Consider the following 19,708-nt stretch of genomic DNA (forward strand, 5'->3'; position numbering starts at 1 on the left):
GGAAGCAGAGGGGAGCGCGGGCAAGGGCAAGAGGTACCCTAGGAAAGAGCGGCATGTAGGGAAGGACGGCAGTGTTCGTCAAACCGCCGTGGCTTACCCACATTACCACCCCGGTGAAAGGCTGGAGGTCTAGACAGTTATTCATTTCACCTTATCTGAGGCTAAAGCCAGGGCTGACACAGACAGCATGGTGTCCCCACATTGTGCCACGGGGATAAACAAAAATGCTGCTGCCACGACTGCGGCGATACGCACGGCCTATGAAATACGGACACACTTCTGTCACATGTGAGTAGCTGATGCTCAGGAATGCCACTTATCCATGCTCGCACTTGTCCGTTTGCGTTTTTTCTGTGTTTTTAGTTCCGCAAAGCCATTTGTATTAACGTGTGCCGAAGGATTTCGCTACAAGGGCTCAAGTTATTGCTCGTCCTACGTCTGTCGAAGACAGCAAATCAAAAACTCCTTTCTACCTTGTCAAATGCCTCTTCTGCATCGAGAGGGATGATCAGAGCAGGTCCTTCCTTTGCAGCAATGAAGTTGATCATACTTAAGACGCGGTGTGCATTATTGAGGGCCAGACCTGCCTTTACCAGGTTCACTTTTCAAGGACAGCCCTTAATACCAGGGTTCTGTCTTGCTCGATGAGCCCTTGGCTACTTGTTATCTGGAGAGAGTGAGAGCCCTGCTGTTGGGGAAGCGTGAACTGTGGACTGGGAAATGCGGCAGTGCTTAGCGCTCAGGTGACCGCCCCCACAGCGGCTCAGGCTCAGGGCAGGTTTTCGGTTTCAGCCCTTTACGTCAGCGGTGGGACCTCCACGGGGCCGGAGCCAACGGTCCTGTCTCCGGAGCAATGCAGGCCCGCGTCATGCAGCCCCAGTTCCAAAAACATTTTCATAAAAACGCGTCTGGTAATGAGTCGGGTCCTCATCCTCAAGTCGCGAGTAGCGTGACGGCATTAATAGCGCTTCCCTCGTTGTGAGCGCCCCGGCAGCCGCAGGCCGTAACGTTACTTGCTCCTCGATATTTCATCAGTTCGCTCGCTGACTGGCGAGTTCCAAGCTTTTCGACAGCGCTCTCATCACCCGAGGACAAAGACTCGCAGTCCTCGTTGTCCTCAACGCCGTTCCCTTGCAAGTGTAAGACTCTGAAAAATGCACGGGCGCTTTCGCCACTTGTTTTTTTTCCTGTCTCCCCCTCCTGATGTAAACGTTGTGAAATACGCCAGTTTTGCTGGTTAGCCTCGCGTGCTGATGCAACAGTTCTCAAGAAATGCGGATCTGTTGCATTAGCTGCCATGCTGTGGCCTGTAAACATTTCATTATTCAGAAAGATTAACGTCCTCGCTTGGCTGCCGCTAACCTCTTTCGTCACTTTCCCGCATTCTCGGCAGCTGCGCTCCTCCGCTTCACGCGACCCGTCTCGTCGACACGCGTCCGCTCTTTCGGCCTTATTGTACCGTTAGCGGCGCTAGGCCTTGCTAACGCGATGTTAGCCAGCCGTGTTTCCCAGCCTGCGGGAGTCCCTTAGACGCGGACACCTTTGGGCTATCGGTCTGCTGTGTTCCCACGTCTGTGTCTGTCTGCGTTTGCTTCTCCCCAGACTGCATCTGTTGGGAAATGGTCCCGCCGGCCGCTTCTGGCTCCGCCGAAGGACCAGAGCTAAAGCAGCTAGTGGGGGTTAAACGGGACCGAGACCCTGCGTAGAGACAGCAGCCCTGTTGCGCTGGAAAGCCACAGAAATAAGGCCACAGTGGGAGGTCGACAGCAGTGTGTACTCCTCTCTCTCTCTCCTTCCCTCGCACACGCACGCACCGCCAGTACCAAGAAGATTATTGCTCTACTCAAGCCTATATAGTCTGGGCCAAATTTCGGTCAATGCGCAAACACACACGTTCCCCCTCACCCTTCTCACGTGGTCGCCTGCGGTGGGTTTATAATTTGGTTTTTAATTTGATTTTACGGGTTATCTGTGTTTCCAGCAAGACTTGTGTTGCTTGTTAAGTACAGGCCAGCCAGCTGCCGGAAGGCACAACAGCAGCCATTTTGAGCGCCTTTTCCCGTCTGTCGTGGCTTGCTTGGGCGCTGATGTTTTTACCATCTCATCCTGCTCTTTATCGCTCTCTGCTCTTTTCCTCTGCTGACCTGACCTCCTGCCTGCTCTCTGCCCCCAGCTCGACTCCATGCCGCGTGGCCGCAGTAAAGGGCTGACGCTGGCAAAAGGGTCCAAGAAAGGGCCGTCTTGTTGTACCCGTAGCGAAGCTTCCGTATCGTCACTGCTGGAGTAAACATGCAACAAACGTGTGGTGCCCTCCTGTGGCCTCTAGACTGCTTACCTCTTAAAAGAGCACTTTTGATTTAACTAAACAGTAAAATACTCTGCGGGGGTGCGGTGGCGCAGCGGGTTGGACCGGGTCCTGCTCTCCGGTGGGTCTAGGGTTCGAATCCCGCTTGGGGTGCCTTGCGACAGACTGGCGTCCCATCCTGGGTGTGTCCCCTCCTCTCTGGCCTTACGCCCTGTGTTGCCGGGTAGGCTCCGGCTCCCCGCGACCCCGTATGGGACAAGCGGTTCGGAAAGTGTGTGTGTGTGAAATACTCTAGGGGGGCATAGTGGCACTGGGGTTTGAGTCCCGCTTGGGGTGCCTTGCGACGGACTGGCGTCCCATCCTGGGTGTGTCCCCTCCCCTTCCAGCCTTACACCCTGTGACTCTGTATGGGACAAGTGGTTCAGACAATGTGTGTGTGTGTAAAATACTCTGCTTTAGAAATGGATTGAAAGCGTAAACAATAAATCCCAAGTTTTTTCTTTGCTGAATGTGTTCATTAGGCTTTACCAGCTAAGCTACATGGGCATGTAAAATAATGGCCATATTCTTATGAAAAATGCTTTTTTTGGCCTGTACTTGCTCTCCGGTGGGTCAGGGGTTCAAGTCCCGCTTGGGGTGCCTTGTGGCAGACTGGTGTCCCATCCTGGGTGTGTCCCCCCCCCCCTCCAGCGTTGTGCCCTGTGTTGCCGGGTTAGACCCTGGCTCGCCGCGACCCCACTCAGTCAGTGTGTGTGTGTGTGTGTGTGTGTGTGTGTGTGTGCTTAACGGTATTGTTAAGTACAACCGATCGTTTCATATAGGTAAAAATTTTTTTGGATGAAATGACACGCCGTGACAGCGCTAGGCCGTGTCAGTGCTGGGTGCGCTGAAGAAACGAACCAGCCATCGCTGCTCTCGTAATCTTTCCCCGGTACATCTTCATGGCTCGCCATCACAGCTTTATCGTAAGCGCAGGGTCAGTGCAAAAAGACCCCGCTGCCTCGTCGGGTTTCGCAGCCTCTCAGCGCATCTTTGTTCTCGTCCCTCGTTCGACATCCTGCGACAGCGCGATCGTTTTGATCCCGACAGTGTTGGTTGACACATACAATACACCCTACGCTCTCCCGCCCCTGGCCCTTGCCAACAAGTCTGCCTTTCTTTCCTGCGTCTTTATTCTGGCTGCTCTCCTCTTTCTTGGCAGAGCCTGTCGTTCCCACAGCTTCCCCAACCCCCATCCAGCCACCCCCCCCACCACCCCCGTCCCCACCGCCTCTTCTCTCTGCTGCCTCTCCCTCTGGCACAGAACAGCAGGGGCGCATCACGTGACCTGCACGCCCACTGGCCCGCTGCGCCCACACACCAGCACGCAGTCAGTGACAGGTCATACACCGAGGTTACACTTACCCTGCGAGCAATGGACTGCACTCCTGTTCCTTTCAGCTTATACAGCATTTAATAAATGTGTTGTGGAGTGGGGCAGGCACAGAGTAGGGCTTGTGCTATTTCTCGTTAACGTGTCATTTTTGTTCCCAGTGACCTGTCGGAGGCCCAGTAACCAAAACCCTCGCTCAGATGTCTAGTTTAAGTCATAACTGGCACTGTTCCCCTCTGGGACTGAGGAAGAGGTGAAACAGAATGAGACACCGGGCTAACCTGGTTCTGTCAGCAGGTAGTGAGCAGTCCCTCTGAAGCGCGGCCAGGTGACCTGTTCCCGCTGGGCTAAGGTGAGGTGGCAGCACCTCACAGGGACCGCTTAGAGAGGATGCAAATACCCTGCGGTACAATCAGGCGGGAAGTCCGGGGGGTTCGGATTGCCGATCGTGCTCCCTTCTGTCGCTTTGGAGTTGTCTTCTTGCCTGTGCTTTTGTTACGCTGGGAGGGGCGATGAAGGGAAGTTGGCAGGTGTGGTGGAATGACCTCCCCCTCCCACTCAGAACTGCTGAAACTCTGTCTACATTCAAGAAGGGTCTGAAAAGTCACCTTTTACAGACTCACTTCGCCCAACATCTCTCTAGCTCATGTATGGTGTAAATGTTCACGCGCCGTAACTTCATGATCATCCCCACATAACCCTTTACACAGCCGCCGCTCCTGCATTGTACGTAAATGTTTGTGTACTTTTTTAAAAATAAAAAATAAAAAAAAATTGTAGGAAGGCGATCGGGGTTCGTCTCCTCTGAGTTTTATGCAGCTACTTGAGCGATGAACATCGGTGCAAAAAGTGCAAAGAAACTCAGTTTACTTAAGAATCACATGTCTGCAACTGTCTCTTTCTCCTAATGTAATTCACAAATTGTATTTTCTCTGAGATGTATGTCGCTTTGGAGAAATGAATGAATGTATAATGTAAATGTAGGTTCACCTCGTCCCCACAGGCCGTCCCCGCTCCTTGTTCCTCATCCCCATCCTTTCACGCCGTCCCCGGACTGCGTCCTTTGGACCTCAGGTCATGTCACCCTGCTGTCGAGTACGTTGCAGGATCCGTCATAAAGTCTGAACGTGCGATGAGAGGTTAAACAGTACACGCACACATCCTCTCGTGTTATGCTGCATCCGCATTCTTGGCATTGAAACACAGCTTCGGAGCACAATTTCATGCAGGGCATCAGTGTAAACAGGCATAATCTCTGTGGAACAACTTTGTGTTTATTGCTCTCTTTCTTCTTGTTTTAGAGTTGTGATTTCTGGTCTGGATTTAAACTTTGCGCCCAGTCAGAGGCAGATTTCATTTCTTCGCTCTGCGTCCAGTGTCCATCCAGCCTTGCTGCCCTCAGGTGACACCTGCTGGCCGAAGGTTGTGAACACAGTTCTCCGGGGCAACCGCTTGGTATCTTCAAGTGTTTTGCTCCAGCTTTTTCTGACGGAGAACGTTCGCTCAAGGAAAGCCTCTCCTTACAGAGACGCCAGTTATTTCTCCCGTCTACCGGCAAATACTGTACTGATGTCAGCGTCAGTTACATAAATGTTAAATATAGCGTGCGGAGTGTGTCATCCGGTAGAGATTATTTTATCAGTGGTTTCATCCCCACAGCTGTGACATACTTATTATTTTATTGTAGTTTCTGCTACTCTAGAGCACCCCTAGGAGCAGGAGTGGGCACTGAACCGTAAATAATTATTTGCATATTAGAGTCGGGTTCATTTGCATGTTAGAGTTGTGCCCGCTGTTGACAGGAATGTGTGTCGGTACTGGGGTGGGCACCAGTCCAGGTCTAGCAAGGCTGGCTTGGGGCGGTTAGCCCTACTGGAGGAATGCGGTTCCTCGGTCTGAAAGGGCAACACTTCCATTTGTCCTTCTTGGCTGTACCCACCTGCTGCCATGCGTTTTACTAAAGCGCGTTAGGGAAACGATGCTTGTCTTCATCCCATCCCTACAGCTTGCGCAGGTATGTAGATTGAGCCATTGTTCTCAGTCAAATAGTCTTTTCCGTGCCCTGATTTCTATCGTTCCAACCTTTTCGGCGCCACGTAGACTCTCAGTGGTCTCCACAAAATGATGTCATTTGCGGGCAGCCCATACAAATGCATCTGTGCGAACATGGTTTATTATGACGTGTAAGTACATGCCGCTTGTCCCCGCAGACTGAATATGCATCATTGGTTAAGGAACTGGACTAAAAGTCACTAATTGAATTGTGGCTTGTTTGAAACCAAGGGAGAAATCGGCTTTTGCTCGCTTAAGCGGGGTAATTAACCTGCTCTGCTTCAGTAAAAATGTCCACGGGAGGGTTGTTGTATAAATGAAATGATAAGTTATGAATACCACTGCAGTTAGAAAATGGATAATTACAATGTGGAGGCTCCATGTTGGGAATGAGGGAAAAGGAGGGGATGCTATGTAGTAGTGCGGGTTCTGATGGGGTCTCCTGTTCCCCTGGTTCTCTGTGCTGTGTGTGAGGCTGGCCCAGTGTATGTGCCAGGCACAGATGGGCACACAGATGGGCAGCTCCCCACACCTGCTCCCTCACCCAGCCAGCCTGCCTGCTAGTCTGCCCCTCCCCCATGCCGGCTGCCTGGTCTGCGCGGGCACACACACAGGTCTACACAGGTCTACTCAGAGCCGCACGGTGATATAGAGGGATGGACAGAGCTGCGGAGGGACACACCGGGCTACGCAGAGCTATACAAAGGTCCGCGGCCAATTTAGCGATACACGGTGACACGAGGGCTACGCAAGCTCGGAGGGATGCAGGAGCAGGCATGGTGACAGCGCACTGCACAGGCTACACAGGGCTACACAGTGAAACACAGTGATACACTATGTTGAGCCCAACACAAAATAACAATATGTTGTACTCTGCTCTGAACACATAGTGGGTACACAAAGAAGGATATGACCGTACGTGCTCTACGCATACATACACACAAAGGTGCCAGAGTTGATGTTTAAAGATCCAGCGTACTGGTCTAGAGCACAGTCATCATCTCACAGCAGCATGGACTAGTTCAAGTTTATGAAAAGTAGCATCGGGTGTCCTGAGAAGCTTCGACATAAATGTGAATTCCCCTTGAATCCAGGGAGTCTGATATCACTAAGCGAGGACTCGGTTCAGAGGTGTCCGAAGGGAGCGCCGGCTGATGGCCAAAAAAGTCAGATACTCACCGGCCTCAGAAGATGGGAAATTAATAAATAAGTGAGAACTGGAGGAATAAATATTAAAATAAATTCCAATAACACAGCTCCATGAACATCTGTGTGGGCTAGCCTGAAGGATTATGAGGGTTTGGAACATTTTAAGCGCATTAAGGATTTAAAAAAGGTCAGAATGTTTAGCAACACACTGATAAACCTCTTAAGTGAAACTCAATTGGGAAGCTGGGATGCGTTACCTGGGGGCGGGGAGGATTTGTAGATCGTCATTTGTTCCAGTCGGGTGACAAGATTGGACTCGCACACACGCACACACACACATATACAGTGACAGATGCAAGGATATGCTTATAAATTGTCTGCAGCATGTAGACAATAACACAAGTACAGTAACAAGCAGATAAACCATTTCTGTGTATTACACCTGAGGTCTCTGCGGTTTTTTTAATTGCAGATGTCAACTGGATTTATGAAACTCAATGCAGTTTTCTTTATTACATACCTGTCCTCAATGCATAAAGAAAGCAGAGGTCTGTATTGTGTAAGACACTGTAGCTACTCAGTGGCATCATCTAGTGGTGTCCTTTAAGGTGCCAGTCCCGAACTAGTTGAGATTTTAGATTTTCTTACCTGTAAAACTGACCTGGTCGCTGTACGCCATCCGTTGAGTACCAATGTGTCTTGTTATTCGTGCTTTATAATGTATATCTTTATGAATGGGAAGGTTATATGCAAGTTTTTCCTTTTTTGGGCTGAAAATTTTGAACTGTGAAGGTTTGTCACATTAAAGTATATTTTAATTCACACCACTGGGGTAAGATGTTAAGAATAAGAGTGCATAATTAGTTCTGATTCGGGTAACTCGACAGGAAGTATGAAATACTGCAGTACAGTTGGGGTATCTTCTGTTTGCTGGGGGTGCAGCCTGGGGGGGGAGGGGTGTAACATGAGGACAGTAGCATGAGAATTCAGTCACTAGGGACATGCAGCAACCTGACAGATGGGCAGGCCTTTCTCCAGTTAACACCGAAGCCCCTCCACTGACACCCAGTGCATTGGTACCTCTGGTGCACAACTGGATTTTTTTACTGTGTTACTTTTATATTTCCAGCTATCTGTTTTGCTGGAGGGGGGGCACAGGGGTGCGGTGGCACAGTAGCGCAACGGGTTTGGCCTGTGCCTGCTCTCTGGTGGGTCTGAGGTTCGAGTTCCACTTGGGGTGCCTTGCGTCCCGTCCTTGGTGTGTCCCCTTCCCCTCCAGCTTTGCGCCCTGTGTTGCCGGGTTAGGCTCTGGTTTGCCGTGACCCTGCTTGGGACAAGTGGCTTTAGTGTGTGTGTGTGTGTGTGTGTGTGTGTGTGTGTGTGCTTTGCTGGAGCTACTTGGGCTGTTCAGACGCTTCAATGTCGCAGAGTGCTTTCTCCAGTTGTAGCAATGAGAAATTTTGATATGATTGTAGTCTGGAGTATGTTTCAGGGTGCTGCTTAGGAGGCCTTTTAGATAGCAGTTGTTCAAGACCAAACGAAGCTCTGCTTTATACACATAAGAACACATACACACGCAAATAAACACCAGCTGTCTCCGTGCTGAGCTATAAATAGCACCGTGTCCATATGAGGCTTCATCTGGGAAGTTGTTTCTCTTGAATTTATGGACCTTTTCTCTGCCTCTTCATTCTTACAGCATGAGTGACAGCATGGTAGACTGACGCAAAGGCCAGTAAGGCGGCCTCCCCGAGCGCTGGGTCTGATCCAGGTCTTCTTCTCAGACGGAGAGCAGGGCCGCCAAGCTGAGTTCATTGCAGAGCGCCATTGTGGCCTTTGGCGAGCTGCTGTCATCACTGTTACCCTGAGGGCAAGCGCATTTTGAACCAGTGTCGGTTTCTGCGGGAGAAAACATCACAGATGGAGTTGCAGCCTGTGACCAGCACTGGCCCTAGGTAGCCTGTAACCAGCTAGCGAATTTTGCCCCAAGATACTCTGCAGACATGTTTTACATGCTAATGTGGTCACATAAAGTATACTGTAAAAAAACTTTAGCGTTTGCGCCTGTGTGTTTTTTTTCCCGCCGAGTGTCTATGTGAGCTTGTGCGATGCGCTCCCCCGAGGCCACGCCCGTGCGTGGGGCCACGGGGGTCCTGCTGTGGGGAGATAACGCCAGGCTGGGTGGGCGGTGCCGCTGGCTGGCACTGGGGCCTGCTTGATAAAGCACGGTGGCACTGATTCCACACTGCGCCCAGCGCCTTATCGCAGCGGTGAGGCCCCAGATAACGATGACAGCTGAATCCGCCATTGTTTGGGCCTGCTTCAGGGACCGTGTCGGAGAGCATGGTTGCAGTGTAAATGTGTGTGTGTGTGTGTGTGAACATGGTCGTTTCATCTCTGTTTGATCATCTTTGCCTCCTGGTAATGTCCTTTGTTGTTTTTTGACAGAAAAGCATTTCCATACTGCGAGGTTGAGCTCCAGGAGGGACTCCCTACTAATGTGCCGTGTAATATTTATTGTAGCCTAACAGGCAGAGAATGGCCACTCCCACGGTACTCAGACACCACTGTGTGCTCTGTGTGTCCTGCGGCAAGAAGGCTTTATCACTGATGGTTTAGCACAGTTGAGAGTTAAGAGATACAGTCTGCTTAAGAGGGTGTTCACATGGTACTGTATTCAGCTTTTTCGTGTTTCTTCTCAGTATAGTTTTAATTTCTTTTGTACACTTCCTGGAACATCTTGCGTGCTTGCATGGAAGCATTGAACCACTATGTCTTGAAGACAGTGGCTCTTTTTTCTGCCCTGCTAGTCGTGGTCCATCTTACAGATGAACATTGTCCAGTCAAAGTAGTGGCATGACCTCCGCTTCGGCTGCATCGGTAGGAGGTGAAAACAGGCAGGCCTTCAGGCCTTCTCACCCTGTCCAAGCAAAGCCGTGAAGTTAGCAAACTTAATGATGGGGCCCCTTTGGTTTGGCTCACCAAACCACTTGGAAAAGCAATAACTTGCTAAACATCATTGGGAATTGATTAATTATCTGTGAACAGACAAGGACAGGGGTCCACATTCCTCTTTGGACACATTCATACCTCCTCACTGGCACTATGTAAGAGGGTTTAAAATCCGCCATATGAAGCATTTATTTTGTCTTTTCTCAGTGTGACTCTTGATACATCTAATAACGATCATTCTGTTTTCATAACTTCGATATCTCAGAACACTTAATTTGATCGTGAATGTCTCCAAGGCAAATAGTCTTTTACTATAAACGGCAGCGCCTGGCTGATTTGCAATATTCTTGTATTGGTAAGATTTTAGCATTTTTCACGTAGCTCTCGTTTCACATGGCATTTGTTGCCCTCACTTCAGGATTTAAACATATAATCAGTTCATTATACGAAAATAATACATAAGTATGCCTACTGCGTACCTCTTATTAACAGATAATGATAATGTTGATCAAGCCAACTGACATGTTTGTTAATGTTAATTTTTGTTTTGTTACATGCAGCCTCCGCGTGTGTGTGTGTGTGTGTGTGTGTGTGTGTGTGTGTGTGTGTGTGTGTGTGCCAGTGCTGTCAGAAAACAGGAATGCGTTGGTACCGCCAATACTAAGATGGCTGCCAAGCTCTAAGATGGCTGCCAGGATTGTGTGGAGTGAATGTGCAACTGAAGCAGAGGGAGCGAGACTGGAGACACGGAAAGCAAGGCTACAAACGCTTCTATCGTTCTTTCCGCTTCCCTTAGAAATTCAACCAGTGGGGCTTCTCGGTGTTTTTTTGTGATATTTTTCTTGCATTCCGTAATCTTGTTGGAAGTGTGGAAAATCTCGTTGGGTCATAATGACATTTTAATATGATGTCCAGCGTAGAAAAGGAACAAGGCAGCAGACTTCATGCATCTGCATGCTGTCATGTGCACATTTCATATGCCATTTTGCCGGAGATGAAGTGTTTATTGTTGGGTGATGGCGCTTGCAAACGAGGGCAAAGTATCGAATGAGGAGTGGAGTGAGAAGAATGAAGTGTGAGACATAAACCCATGTGAGAGGAATTCGTTGTCCAAAAATGTTCCTCCCAAGGCCCTGCTTTCTGAATATCCTGTCCCTCTACTCTCTGTTCACCAGAATCCGGACAATCAGACAACTCAAACCAGCAAGGAGATGCAGACATCAAGCCGCCACCCAATGGTGAGTAAGGTACACGTACACATCGTTCATTGGCCCCTTCCTCTTTTCCACAACAGTTTTTTTCATAGAAACAAATTAAGATTTTTGTACACTGCGCTTTAGTTCCTGTCTTCTCGCTGTTCTCAGGGCACTTGAGTTTCCAGGACTGCTTCGTGACTTCAGGCGTGTGGAACGTGACCGAGCTTGTCCGCGTGTCACAGAGTGAGTAACCGCTGTTCTCACACCTTTACGCCGTCTGGTTCGTCCTCTTTTATCGCTAGCACTCTCATATCCAATCTCACCCTTTTATACATGTACTTGAAACATACAATTTGATCGTTTAAAAAATAAGGTTCCAGGATGATTATGAATTTCCCTCAGTTGCATTTGTTTTTCCATTAAATTTATACAATTAGTAGACGCTGTCCTCCAAAGCAACTAACAATTTGGAGGATATAAATATGGATTCAACAGCAAAGAGCTTCAGATATAGACTGGCAAACATCAAAGCTTCTTTGTTCTGTGCTGCTATTTTACTGGTGCTTAAACAAAACAGCATGACTTATTAATTAGTTGAATATTAATAAAAAGATCAAAACAGCAATGCAATGATAACACACAAGAGCACAGCAGCAGCAAAAAAAAAAATAAAACACAAAGTAAAATAATACTTAACCATTCTCTGTATCTCTGCATTCATTACGATCAATTTTTTTTTTCTCTTTGCTTCGCGCACACGCAACACCGCCCCATTTGATTAATTCTCTCTTTTGCCTTCAGCTCCAGTTGCCACGGCGTCCGGCCCCAATTTCTCACTGGCAGACCTGGAGAGTCCTGGTTACTACAACATCAACCAGGTGACCTTGGGGCGGCGCTCCATCACCTCCACCCCATCCACCAGGTAGGCTTCACAACGCAACCACCACGATTCCAGCCACGCACATCTTAGCAAACACTTCAGCGGCACTGGCCAGGTGCCACCATTCAAACAGCAGGTCAGACAGTTCAGTCACCTCTTCACAAATGTTGTGCTAAGTGACTTTGCCCTCCTTGCATGGCCAAGGCACAAAGCATGCGTGTTCATAGTGCCTGCGACTCGGCAGTAGGGAACGAGTGTCTTACTCTTCTGTCACCGCTGTGGTCTGAACCCTTTGCATGCTTCAGTACACTTACGCACTGTCCTGTGAATGTGTTATGGGACTTCTTTTTCTCTCCCTTCCCCTTGCTTCCTCTGTCTGTGGCTCTCTCTGTCTTCCTTTTTCTTTTCTTCTTGCGCTGCAGGACTGAGATGGAGCTCTATGCAAGTCTTCCACGGAGGTAGCTTCATTCACTCTGGCCTCTTCTGCTTAATGCTGCGGCAGGGCACAGCTAGCACACATATACACACGAATACAAACACACATGGCACACATTCATAGCGGACTGGAATGTTACTGTAGGATAATGAATAAATTCAGCTGAGCACTAGACAACACTAGACTTTATCTTCATTTCTATATGAAGGAGTTTAATGTAACTGCAGACAAGTGACGTTTCTGAGTCAACTGTCGGAAATTCACAAACTGTGGTTTGTTCTCTGCACCGATACGCAACTATCTGTAAATTAGATGATAAATCTGGTTTGCAAGCAGGACTTATAATATCCGGCGAAAGCTGTCAAGCATAGTGCCAATTTACTGAAGGAGCAAGAAGCTTATAGATGAAGAACAAGTGTAGCCGCTGTGTAGCCTTTCTTCTGGCTTCCTCTCGCATCCGATGTTAGAAGCTGCCATGGTCAGGGGTGTGAATCTTTACATGTGATGTGAAGAAACTTAAGGTCAGAATAGCACCACTAGTAAAAAGTGATTCAAACTGATTTTGTATATTTGCAGTATGCTTTTCAATGCGTAACCTGCACAGCTAGTTTGAGTACTTGGATTCTTGCTGGATTTCTGTCATTGCTCCAGATGTACGTATCTTCGTATATTGCCGAAGGTGCTTTGACTGAGTAGGATCTTTTTTGAATTAATTGCGATTCTTAAATATATGCTTGTAGAAACTTGCATTGTAAACCTGAATAAGTGTTGTGTCACATGTGAATGTAAGCAGATCACTCGACCAGTGATCAGCCCATGTAGAGAGAAATTTCAGGAACAGGCTTAGCTCTTTGTTCTTCTGTCTTCCAGTTCCAACAAGCGCAAGTCCATTGATGACAGTGAGATGGAGAGCCCGGTGGATGATGTTTTTTACTCCGGCCGCTCGCCTGCGGCCAGCAGTTCCCAGTCCAGTGGCTGGCCAAACGATGTGGACACAGGTCTGACGCTCTCCTTTCTGTTCTAATTCATGTACAGCACGCTCTGTCTGAGTCCTGTGGTCCCAGCTCTCAGCCAGCCCCTCTCAACTCTGTTGCACTTTTCTTTAAAAAATAAAAATTTCAGGGAAGCAGTTAAGAGTTGAGGCTTGAATATGAAGTGGCACACCCAGAAACCTTTGACACTGGCGATGCTCTTGTCTGTCTTATTTAGCATTCTGATGATGTAGGAGTCTCACAGACATGATATGAATATTTACTCAGGGGTTATTTATAGAACGTAACTGTGGATTTTTTTGCCTCTCCTTTCATATTTGTTTCTTGTTCACTTCCAATAAGGTAAAAATATCACACACACAATATTAGAGTTTTATCGTGATGTTTTCCATGAATGTTCTTCTATCAAATAGTTCTCAAACTTAGAAAATTGTAGCATTGACCAAAACTGCCTTTATAACAAGGTTTATAATGTCAGTCATTCTTCTGAGGTTAAAATCACTTCTGGGTGACCTAGGGAACCAAGACTGAAGAAGAGCTTTGTGTTGAGGAGCCATCCCAGTATTCTGTGGGGTTCTGTGTGCTTCACTTTGGTTCTGTGTGATACTTCCTGCTCCTGTGTGGTGCGGTAGTGGAACAGGCTGGGACTGAGGGCCAAGATCTTCGGTACACAATACACAGTTTCACTGATGGTGTATGGGATTTACTGCCGACTAAAGGTGTAGCTGTTTCTTTGGTTTCTGTTGCTTTCCTAATCTCACCTTGAGACACTGCTTCTGTCCTGTAAATGCGTGAGTGAGTGAGTGTGTGTGCATGGAGCATGGAGTGCTGGGTGGCAAGGTGTGAGTCTATAACCTTATATTGTTCATATCCCTTGTATTCCATTACGTCACTTTATTAGCAGTTTGTAACATTTGAGCTAATATTTATTAGTGTAATTTATAAAAAATTGAGCAGGGCTTTGTGTGTTTTATTATTTAGTCTTAGACAGTATGTATAAGACTAGGTAAGAAGTTGAATATGCCATAGTAGTAGGTTTCCGCTGATCCTCGAGGGACAGCTGTCAGGCATTAACATGGTACTGAAGTACTTAAATTAGTGAATTCACAACACTAATTTTCTTCTGTGGTTTAACCTAGAAATTAATAATCCAACTAATAATTTCCAGCATAAAAACCTGCCTTTATACATTTAAAATACCCCTTTTTAGAAGTATCCTTTTAGCTATTGATCTTGGAAGCAAAATACGCCGAGGGGCGACATGCTTTTTGGTCTTTTTTCTGTGCTAAGAGAACTAAAGTGGACAAGTGGAGACGATTGGAATGGGAAGATAAATGTTATGTATTGTGTGAATTCTAATACAAGCATTTCAGTTTTTTAGTGATGTATTGTAATATATTACCATCAAGCTTATACTGGCAAAACAATTATTTTATACAAAATACTGGTAACGAGTCTGTTAAAAAGCAAGAGCAATACTCAATATAAATAGGTGATTTGAGTTTAAAGATCAGCTCTCAGCCTTTGCGAAATGAAAATGTCATCATATGGTTTCAAATAATAATGCCCAACAGCCATTATTAGTTGCTTGTATTAGTGTTGCATTTTTAATAAAGATTTACTTTGATCCATTCTCAGCGAATTGGTCCAGTAATCCCCAATTAAAAGGTCACCTTTCAGTGATTCTAATGTCACAGGAAGGCTTTAAATAATAATGACCAAGAATTGCTTGTAACCATAGTTACCGTTTTTAATGTTGTATGAAAATGTTTGGAGGAACTTAACATTATTCTCAGTGCCTCCTAAATTATCCAGGGCTCCCCAAGATTGTCACACTCCACCAGTGTCATTTCATTTATAGTTTGATAACATACCTGGTTGAGATGAAGCTCTTCAAGGAGCTAAACAACACAATTTTATTAGCTCAGTGATGTTCAGATTGTTGTCATTGTCATTACCCTCATTCTCACTGGTCTCTTTTTCAGCCCCTCCCTCATTCTTGAGCCCCTCTCTTGACATCTCTCTTTTCCTGTCTGTCTGTGTAGGTCTGTCTCTTCCCAGTTATTAACAATGCCCTTCTCCCCTTTTGAACTTTCAGTGCAGCACCATTTGGCCAGTGTGCAGGAGAGGAAGATTAAACATGAGAACGATGGCGTGCAGTTTCCATACCATGGTTAGCACACATTACACTAATGTACTGTATATATACATCTATTTTTCTTCATTCATTATTTTCTGTCTGTATCAATATATCCCTTCATACTTTGTTGGCTTCATGAGTTCCACCAATTGTTTGCTGTTGCAGTTGGACTGTATTGATTTCTCTCTGTGATTAGTTGGTTCATTGATCCGTTTCAGTGTTTCTGTCAGCCCAGGTTTTGCTGTTCAATTTGCAACACCAGCACTTAATTTGCTTCTGTGATATGAATGAGCAACCTTCTGGTCACAGGCCCAAGTCTTTAACCTGGGAAGCCCTTGACCCTCGACCCACTCGGCAGGCTTTTGTCAGCAATTCAAACCCGTTTTCATTTCCTTACTCATTGATAAGGAGAGGAGATCATTCGTGGCCCAGTATGTTGACACCCTGGTGTCTTTGCGTTCTTGATATGTATAAATACATACATTCACACGCACCGAATATGTTTAAAATGCACACCCATACACGCATGCCAAGACTGCATACATACACTGACATGCAAACTCGTAACTGGCACAGAAAAACATATACCATCACACTGCTGTTGGAAAACAACATTGGTGAGGCATGTAAGTCGCACACATACATACAGTCTCAGCTAAAGAGATGCACAGAAAACAATGCACCAGTGCACGCAAAGGCAGAGACATACATTGCGGAGCAGAGCTCCAGACCCAGATGGTGTGTCCACATGCCCACAGCACTGAGAGCTGCTGGGTTACAGAAGACATCTGCTCCACCGGGGGATCCCTGCAATCAAAGAGCCACATTTCCCTCCAGACGGAGGAGGTGGGGGGGGGTTGGGGGGAGCAGGTGTGTGACTGAGGTGATTCGGTACCTGTCTCACACACTCCTCTCGATTCACGCATTTAATAGTGCCACGCAGCCTGATGTTCATTTTATTTCTATCTGTAAACACATAATACAATACATTGTATGGTTTCCTGTGAACCATCACTATTATGAGAGGTGCTGTTTTGGAGCACACCTTTGTGTCATGTGGCTTCATTGTCACCCAAACTAACATGTTCACCCCAGTATCCATTAATAGCAATCGCTACTAAAAGCACATAAAAATACACCAGTGAAAAGTAGAGTGGGAATAAACTGAAGTGTTATTCAGCTGCTAGAAGTAGACATTTGGAGCTGTGACTGCCAGGAGTGTGTAGCTGCAGGCGTGTGTGTGTATCTCTGCGTATGTGTGCGAGCGTGCGTTTGTGATGGTGATAGTGGGGGGCAGGCCTTTAACAGTTGGCAACTCGTGGGCGAGTCGGATTGTCAGTTGTTACTGTGGGTTGTTAGAGACTGGGAGTGTGTTTGCGAGGGGGTGCGCTAATGGGAGCAACTGCTGCAAATTGACCCCCCTAGTTGGGTTACAGAAAATGCATACAAGTGCACATTTACATGTGCGCGCGCACGCACACACACACACACACACACACAAACACATATACACTGCACCAGAATAATCACATATCCCATATCCCACACTCCCACTTATAGAGGATTTCACACTTTTTTAAGTGTACAGAGTGTTTGGTGCGGCCCACGCATTTCCGTAAAGCAGCCATGCAGTATGTGGTCCTGCAGATTGGATTTTATGCTATATTTTGGCAAGAGGGATCATTAGGATGACAGTTTCCACAGTAAAAAAAAAAAAAAAAAAAGAAAGAAATGGAAAAATTAGTAATTGAAGGCGGTTCCTTGTGTATCTGCACTTATCGGTTTTTAGCTGATGTGAATTTCAAGCGTCCATGCGAGTGCGTGCTGGTTTTTCTTCTGTTGTGTGTTTATCGCTGCGTGTTTTGTTTTGTGTTTAATGTTTTTGGGTGATTTCTAAAAAAACATCGCAAACATTTTACCTTGTTTTAGCCTTGTGCCATTATTTGAGACATACTGTAGAAGAGACTTTGTTTATGGAGGTATATAAAGCAGGACACTGATTGTACAGCGGTACATTGACTGTAAAGCTCAAACACTCTGAACAGCATTTGTGCCCACTCGTGCTTGGCAAGAAGTAAAAATTCAGAGTATAACTCTAACAGCTGTTACTTTAGGGCAAGTATATAGCACAGCATTGACGCTGCGGTGCTTCAACCCGAAGATTCCTCTGGTATTGTACCCTTGAGCAAGGTACTTAATTAACTGCGATTGGGAAATTTTCTGACTTATTAATACATAAATATGGCTTTTGATGAAAGCACAGCCACTGCAGCTAAATAAGAACAATAAATAACTGTGTCATCAATATATGTCTTATAAAGCATAGTATGTATGTTATATGTTTTTTGTTTGTCTTTATACCAAGGAAGGCTTTTCAGTCCTGTGTAATAAATAGGCCTGCCATACCAACACTCTCCTGCCCCCTGGCCCCCCGTTTCCTCTCACTTCCTGCACAATATCCGCGCTCCTTCCCTCCCGTTCACCCCCCAGCTGGCGTTGGACCATCTGTTCTGCGCCCTGATGGAACAGCTTGTCGAGCCATATTGTGTCTGCTATTTCTGAATGGAGTCTCATTACAACCATGAACGTAGGCAGCGCTCTCAACATAATGGCAGCAGCCACAACGTAAAGCCAATCATCTCCAGTACGGAAGGATGGAGAGACGGATGGATGAAAAAGGGAGAGGAAGCTGGAAGGAGGTGTCGTCGCGCAGATAGAATAGCTGATAAGAAGTGAGCGTTGTTTGATAAGGAAGCCATCTGATGAAGAATTAATACTAAAGGACTTGTTAATTTGCTTTAATTTCGGAATAATTGGTTGTGCAGTGGATGGGATTTGTGGCTTACAGTTTGGAAGAAAAAGCGTGTGTGTTCTGTTTGTTTTGTGCTTCTTTCATGTCTTTAAAAGCTTTCACACCATTCTCCAGACCACCCATTCTGCTCTCTCTAAACGTTTTGTGAGTGGGAGAATTTAACAAGTCAGGGAGAATTCCTGGCCCCTTCCTGGTGATGTGTAGTGGGTGGAGGCAGAGGGAGGCTTTCTAGGGTTGCTATCTGCTGCTGAGGTCATACTCCAGGCTCTAGGGTGATATGGGACTGGCTACCCCTGTAGCAGGATATCAGCCTTTGAAAACAAGGCTTTGCCTTTGGTTTTGAGGGATGTGGTTGGGGCAGTCAGCGAGGAGTTGGAGGAATGCATAAAAAGACAGAGATTATCCTAAGACTGAGAACCCAGATCATCAAACATAAACCAAGCTGTTTCATAACAGTGTAACAGATTGCGAGGAAACAGGAAAGGGGGAGGGAGAGACAAATATACACAGTAAGAGCAACTTTTCTTCCCGCAGTACGTCATGTTGTCCATCTTGTTGTCTGTGATGCAAGTCATTGCATCCAGTGTTTCTGAACTCATCAACAGGTTCAGTCCTGCAGATATTCACCACACGAGACTCTTTCTGGCTGTTAGAACTGCTAGGGATAGGCACATATAACCAGTGACAAGAGAGGATCACAGAGAAAGAGAGAGGGAGAGAAAGAACTTGAGAGGAAATATGTACACACTTACAAACGCATATCTATGTATGTATAGTTCATAAAAAAAAAATCAACAGTCAAAGCAAAGCCTGTGAATTAAACCCACGTCTTTGTTCTGCCATTTGTTGATCCCATTTCTGCCAGGACTCTCCTCGCCTGGTTCTCTTAAGAAGCCGGGAAAGTTCGATTTCAGCGCCCTGTCGCCCCCGACGAGGTCGCCCCGCATGGCGTTCGCCCAGCACCCGCTGCCAATGCTGGCGGGCGTGAGACCAGGTGAGACTCAAGGGACCCTTAACCACCCACCACCTAGGAGGTCCTGGGTGGTGGTGCAAAGGGGGCTTTCCCATTCCTAGGGACAAAAACCTAGATTTTGATTTATGTGTCTGCAGTATCTACACGCTACTCCGTCCCCAAAACACAGGACACCCAAACAAAAAAATTCAATGTATTACCTCTCCCGTGATTTGCTCCTTCCTCTTTCCTCTAAATGAATCAGTTCAACTGAGTATTTCAGTGGTTACCTCAATGGATCACAACCTTCTCCACCTCCTCCCTGCTGTCATTCTCCCTCTGGCCTTTGGATGCTCGTGCTGGTATTGAGCAAGGTGGACCTGAGCTGATACAGCAGGACCAGGCAGCAGTATATTGCAGAGTACACAGCAACAGTAAAGGCCATAAAAAGTACAGAAATGTCTGCTCGG

General features: G+C 46.8%; 1 protein-coding gene across 12 annotated transcripts in view; it reads left to right on the forward strand.

The window, feature by feature from the left end:
* nfixb (nuclear factor I/Xb) overlaps positions 1-19,708 on the forward strand; it is a 99,270-nt gene that overhangs the window by 65,560 nt on the left and 14,002 nt on the right. For 3 of the 12 annotated variants that reach the window (XM_029250053.1, XM_029250059.1, XM_029250054.1), the window contains exons 3-9: positions 11,006-11,068; positions 11,195-11,269; positions 11,828-11,948; positions 12,329-12,364; positions 13,213-13,340; positions 15,433-15,507; positions 19,152-19,280. In XM_029250053.1, the coding sequence (XP_029105886.1) occupies positions 11,006-11,068; positions 11,195-11,269; positions 11,828-11,948; positions 12,329-12,364; positions 13,213-13,340; positions 15,433-15,507; positions 19,152-19,280 (627 nt within the window). The remainder of the gene's footprint in view (positions 1-11,005; positions 11,069-11,194; positions 11,270-11,827; positions 11,949-12,328; positions 12,365-13,212; positions 13,341-15,432; positions 15,508-19,151; positions 19,281-19,708) is intronic. The other 9 variants (XM_029250055.1, XM_029250065.1, XM_029250057.1 and 6 more) reach the window with 6 other exon arrangements.

The sequence above is a fragment of the Scleropages formosus genome, chromosome 3, assembly GCF_900964775.1.
Source record: "Scleropages formosus chromosome 3, fSclFor1.1, whole genome shotgun sequence".
Taxonomy (NCBI): domain Eukaryota; kingdom Metazoa; phylum Chordata; class Actinopteri; order Osteoglossiformes; family Osteoglossidae; genus Scleropages; species Scleropages formosus.